Source organism: Populus euphratica, unplaced genomic scaffold (assembly GCF_000495115.2).
Source record: "Populus euphratica unplaced genomic scaffold, PopEup_1.0 scaffold465.1, whole genome shotgun sequence".
Lineage (NCBI taxonomy): Eukaryota > Viridiplantae > Streptophyta > Magnoliopsida > Malpighiales > Salicaceae > Populus > Populus euphratica.
This window is the reverse complement of record NW_011500346.1, coordinates 62,970-69,297: the sequence shown is the minus strand read 5'-3', so window position 1 is coordinate 69,297 and position 6,328 is coordinate 62,970. Positions and strand designations below refer to the sequence as shown.

Below are 6,328 nucleotides of genomic sequence, written 5' to 3'. Positions count from 1 at the left end.
AACTTAAATTAGATAAAGTTATATGAAGAATTCAAAATTTATTTTTTAATAATAATATCAAATACATTTTTTAATCTAAGTATTTTTTATTTCAACATGCAAAAAATTTTCTTTGATCCTTGCAAACCTAAAACAGTAGAAATAAAACACTGATGAAAATAATGAAACGACGTGTAGTGTATGGTAGAGATATGTCTCGACCCCATATAAGTTGTGGGCTTTAAGAATGAAAAATGGGCCCACAATGAAAAAATAAATCAAGAACCCAGAGGGATGGTGTTAGGGTTCTTCGTCGTAGTCCCTGGACGAAAGAGCTTCACTAGCATCATTTATTCCTTATCCTCTGAAACTGGAAAGGTATGTTATTTATCTATTCACTTTTTGCATTTGTCCCTTTTGCCGACCTGTAATATATATATGTTTTCTTAATTTATTTTGTTTTTCTAGCTCTATGTTTGCTTACTTATATTGTTAGAATTAGATTACTTTTTGGTTTTTAAGTTTGCAATAAAAATTATAATATTAAATTCTTTCTATGGATTCTTACACTTATAATTGCAATGCATGGAATTAGTTTAGCATTGGTATGCCCAATGATTATCTTTGCTGGTTTTTTAGGGGAAGATGAAATGGAAATGGGGATGCCCCTTTTCGTTTTATATGTTCTTGATCTTCGTTTGTTTTTCTGACCAATCTCTTTATAAACAATGCAGCTTTTCTTTGTCATGTTGTTTCTCTTGGAATGCATTTGTTGTCAAGATAAAAAAATAAAAAAATGATGCTCATGCATGTTAATTTTGGCTGGAAAAATCAAAAAAGGAGTGAACTGATGTTTTTGAAGCTCAAGGAGAGAAGTATGCTGACTAGTATGGCTAGTTATGGTGCGTTCTTTGTGAGTCTAGCTGTGGTTTATGTTGTGACCCCCCTGCCCCCCTTTCTTTAAATGTCTTATCATACATTGAAGTAACTTTCCATGCCCACGGCTTGTAAACACATAAAGACATAAATTCTATTGGATGCCATGTATAAATATTAAATTCGTTTGCATACTGCTACCACAACATAAAGTTTCGTAAAAAAGTAGAAAGTCATATTTTGTCCTGCAAGTTTGTAAAGCAATTAAAACCTGATTTCATATAATTATAACAAGAAGCCTTTTGAATTCTTTCCTCTGAACCTAAACTGCAAAAACTGATTTAACTAGCATTAGACTTTGTTAGGATATAAATTCAGAACATTGCCTGCATTTCACATTAAGAAACTGCGGTGTTGTATTGATAATCATTAAGATTACTGATATGGTTGAATGATGAAGCATTGTTCATCTGTGTGATGTGAAAGGTAGTCGAATCATCAATTTGGAATGAAAGTTGATGTGTACTTGAATAACGTAATCTCCAAACTTTATACTTTGACAATGAGAAGAGTCACTTTTATGCATGAAAACCTTCTGGCATTTGTATTCGAATAGTATAAATGGTCACTTCAATTATGGCTCTGACACATGACCAATTTATAGTTGGTCTGGGGATATAGTCGATAACAATTTTTGTACCTATCTACTATTTGATGTGCCTTGACATTTTGTTTTTTAATTTTAGTCAAAATCTCATCTGGAATATCTTCCTATCATGTTCTTTTAGAGGATTTGTTTTTGTTGATCCATTTCAAGTGTGCTAGGCTTAATCATAAGTTGGCTGGTAAGCTCATCTCTAACATGTTGTGCTTTTTGCTCCTTAAGTGACGTCTTTTAAGTTTGAAAGGTTCTTCTATAGGCTTGTTCAAATGTTGCTGTTGTTGTTTTCTGGATAAAATGGTATCATCATGAAAAGATACATAAAATGTTTCAAAGAATTTCTCATGTGAATGATACAACATTGTTTGATGAAGGAAACCTAACTGTCTCAATTCTACATTTTGAATGTTCGCTTGTGTAATTATGTATAATAAACCTGTCGAAACCCAGATAGTTCACTGGTCTACTACATGATAGGCTGGCTTGGTTGTTGAATTGTGCCAAAAATCTTTATAAAAGGCAACTTAAAATAAAGATATCAATTGGTCCAGAGGATAAAGAAAATTGAGGGAGGTTTGCATGAAATTGTCGATCATGAGCCCCAAGATTGGTAGGAATCTGAGCTATAAACTCCAAATCATTAAGTGTATTTTCATCTATTTTTTTCTTTTTTTCTTTCACTTGAAATTGGGCACATGACATTTTTGTTTCTTATACTCCTTTTATGTTTTCCTGCCTTTAGAAATCCACAAAGCACCTCCTCTTCAATCAGCAATGGCTAATTCTGAGCAGGTTGTGGAAAATGATGCTGGATCCTCTCTGATAGAACAGCTTGGGATGGCATTACATGAGCTAGAAGCTTGCAAGGATTCTTCTGAGGAAAAAGTTCAGTGGATGGAAATTGAAGAACATTTCCGCAACCTTGAGACGGTGTTAAAGAAAAAATCTGAAGAGTTAGAAGCTAGGGAGAAAGAATATGAAGAGAAAGAAGCTGAAACTCGTGCATTGCTTGCTGAGAGAGAGGTGGCTGTTGTCACTAAGGAACTAGAACTCCTAGATCGAATACAGGAGCTAAAAGATACTGCTGTTTCTGTCATCGCAGAGGCACGAGCTAATCACCAGCCCAGCTCTTTGGAGTGCATTGATGGTGGAGGAGATAACATAGACAGAAAGGTAAGCAGCTCTCTTGCTGAAATAAATTATCCAGGGGAGTATTCTCAAAAAATGGGTGAAACTGCTGATGGTGTGGCTGCTGATGTTAAGCCACGTCCAGAGCTCACACAATTTTGCAAGCAGATGGATGCAAAAGGGCTTCTGAGTTTTGCCATGGAGAATCAAAAAAATTTATATGCCATCCGTGATGAACTTTCTGTTGCACTAGAAATTGCAACTGAACCAGCCCGTTTGGTGCTGGATTCACTAGAGGGGTTTTATCCTCCTGTTGAAACCGGCCAACAAATGGATAAGAAGGATGCTGCCCTTCAGGGCATGCGCAAATCCTGTGTTATATTTATGGAAGCCATGGCTGCCTTATTGGCAAGAATTGACCCAGGTGCTGATCACCTTCTAAACCCTGAAATAAAGCAGCAAGCCAAGGCATTTGCTGATGAATGGAAGCCTAAGTTGTCTAGTGCGGGCACTGATGCTACCAATGGAGATCCATTGGAAGCAGAAGCATTCTTGCAGCTCCTTTCAACTTTTAGAATTGCTTCGGAGTTTGATGAAGAAGAACTCTGCAAGCTTGTTCTTGTAATTGCCCAGCGCAGGCAAGCACCTGAGCTCTGCCATTCTCTTGGTTTAACACACAAAATACCAGGTTGGTGTTCTTTTAATTAACTGACCTGAGGAGCCTGGAGACTGGACCATTGTTTCCTTAGGATGTTTCATACTCTTCATTCCTTTAGGACATGGTAGTCTTATAATTATTGACCAAACATGGACTCTTGCAATCAGTTTAACTCTGATATTCTAATTGGGCTGTTAAATTGTTTTGTCTTGAATTTACCGAGCCTGCATTATGTTTGCAGGTGTTGTTGAGTCATTGGTCAACGATGGGAAGCAAATTGATGCTGTTCGATTTGTCCATGCCTTCCAGCTTACTGAAATTTTCCCTCCTGTTCCCCTCCTGAAGACATACTTGAAGGATTTGAGAAGAAACTCACAGAACACACAAAGAAAGGGTGGAAACTCAGGAGGTGGTGCAGGTGTACAGGTACATTTCTATTTGAAGAAAAAATACGGGAAATAGTGAATGTTGCTACTTGCTAGTATATTTCAACAGAATGATACTTTCTTACGACTTGCTCTTTGTACACAGGTTGATGGAAATGCACTAGAGCTTGCAGCACTGAAAGTTGTCATCAGGTGTGTTGAAGAGTACAAGCTTGAAGCTGACTACCCACTTGATCCACTTCAGAAAAGGCTTGCTCAATTGGAGAAATCGAAATCTGATAAGAAGAGGGCAGGTGATTTTGGTAAACATTACCAATCGAAGAAACCAAAAGTTAATCGAGGTTATCGTGGATTACGAGGTGCTGCCACTGGTCCTGCAGGTGGTTGGCGAGCTCCACCTCCTTGGACAGCGTACCCTGGAATGCTGCCTGAGAGGTATCCTCATGCTGTTCCAAATCCCTATGAATATCAGATTCCTAGCCAATCTGCATATGGCCAGCAAGCTAATGATCAAAAGATGTACTACAATCCTCAAGATGACAGGGTTACCGCTGCCTCCTCATATAGTGCAGCTCCTCCTAATTATGGCAGTTATATGGGTGCTGGAACGCGATCTTCACACCAACCATATATGCAGTAGTCTCATTTACGTGGTAGTTCATTTTTCTTTTTCTTTTTTTATCTGCGATGCAGAATTAAATATTGTAATGTTCTGTATGCTCGTATTATCCTTGTTCTGTTAGTAAATGCAAAGATTTAACAACATTGTAGTTGCTAGATGAAATCATCATCTCTCTGAACCATTTAAAATTTGCGTCAGTTTTTATTCATTTGGCATCTCCACGTGGTGCTAGATTCATCTCAACAAGTTATTTCATACCATGTACCTCCCGTTTCTTTTTGCTTGAAATCATCACCTCTCTGAATTTCAACCTTGAGCGGCAGTAACTTCTTCCTTAAAATTTAAGCTAACCATGCAAGGATTCTCAATCAAATCCTGAGTTTTCTTTTTGTGTCAATCAAGTTCTTAAATAATAAAAAAGTTGTTAATTGAGTCCTTTCCATGACAACGGATTTAGGTGTTTGGTATCACTCCATTCAAGATTATCTGAAAAAAGCAATTCAAAGAATCTCCAATGTAAGCTACGAATGTAATTCTCTTTAAAAATTAAAATCACGGCCATTTGAGATGCCAAGACATTCAGCTTTTTGACATAAATAACCTGATTTTTTATATTAAATTCTCTTAATACAAAAAAAAATAAAAAACCCTAAGAGCCCTCGCTGACTTCTAATAAGTGAAATTATTGTGGAATAGAGCAATGTTTCTTGAGGGATGCTTTGCTTCCTGCTAATTTCTTCGCGCAAGATAATTGTTTTTCCACTTTTACATCTCGGCTATAAGGCTTGCTATTTTTTTTGGGAGGCTTTGACTACTTCGAGTTTGTACTTAGGTGTGCATATGGTTAGGTTATCGTTTGAAGGCCATGGAGCTAGTGGGTTTGATTGGATTTTGGCTCGGCTATGGTGGTTTAGTTGTGGTTGGTTGATGGATGTGTTATGGGCCTTCTCCTTCCTTAGTTAGTGGGGTGCGCCTAGGATTTTACATTAAATGCACATCTCATTGCAATGTACTTGGGTGTTTAATCTTTATTGGGAGAGTGGGGGCTGAGACTTTTGGATTTGATGTTTGATTGCTTGAGGATGACATTTTTGAATATTGACCAAATGGCTAGAAATTCAAAGAAATTGGTCATAGAGTTGAAAGTATTGTCGAATGTTTTTGTTTTTTTTTTTGTTTTTTCCTTCCTTAGATATTTTGACATGCTCTCTTATTTGATAAGCTAATAATTGAAGAAATCCATTATGTAACCTTTCTTATTAGCTATTAGCACAGATGAATTCCTGAAAACACATTTCATGCTGATATTTGCTAGTATGGCTCGCTTATGGTTTTAAATGTTGATTTAATTATTTGTGATGAGATACATGATAAAGACAAAGATCCAATATGTTATGATGTTGTTTCATGGTATATGATTTATAGTCCATGTGGTTTACAAACCGAAAGAGTAAATGCATGAAGAAAAGAAAGTGTTCAAAGTGTTTCCCAAAAAATATAAAAAATCAAAACAATCTTTGATGACAATGGTTTATTTATTATAGAAAAAGAGAACAACATGGAAAATCTATTATTAAAGATGGGTTGAACTAAACAACAATCGTGTTGTTCCATACAACATAGATTTATTATTACAATACAAAACTCATATAAACATTAAGATCTATTGTCAATCAATGCTCATTAAATATCTTTTAAAGTATGTCAGTAAAAGATTTGATAGATGTATGAAGTCTATTAAAAAAGATAACAATGATAAGATTAAAACATATCTTAATTATAGATTCATATATGTATACAAAGTTGTTTAGAGTTGTCTTTAATTTCTATTCATTCAAAATCTTCTTCTATCAAGTAACTTTAAGTTCATTTACTGCAACATTAAAACATTATCTTTTGAGGGAGTCAATTGCTACCCTCAGTTTTAAGAAGGCCAAGTGTTGATAAAACAATGTTTATGACACGACTAAAAGATTGATGTCTTCTCCTAAATGCAGGAGTGTCGAAGTAATAAATAA

At 35.8% G+C, this 6,328-nt stretch overlaps 1 protein-coding gene across 2 annotated transcripts; it reads left to right on the top strand.

The window, feature by feature from the left end:
• Nucleotides 1-252: 252 nt before the first annotated feature.
• LOC105113908 (FRIGIDA-like protein 3) lies at nucleotides 253-4,545 on the top strand. Of its 2 annotated transcripts, none has more exons than XM_011010270.1 (4): nucleotides 253-357; nucleotides 2,259-3,332; nucleotides 3,544-3,728; nucleotides 3,834-4,545. In XM_011010270.1, exons 2-4 carry the CDS (start codon nucleotides 2,291-2,293, stop codon nucleotides 4,326-4,328), a joined length of 1,722 nt encoding a protein of 573 aa, XP_011008572.1. In that variant the 5' UTR covers nucleotides 253-357; nucleotides 2,259-2,290; the 3' UTR covers nucleotides 4,329-4,545. The 2 variants fall into 2 exon arrangements, with proteins under 2 accessions (XP_011008572.1, XP_011008571.1); XM_011010269.1 differs by lacking the exon at nucleotides 253-357 and adding an exon at nucleotides 401-2,126.
• The last annotated feature ends 1,783 nt before the right edge of the window (nucleotides 4,546-6,328 follow it).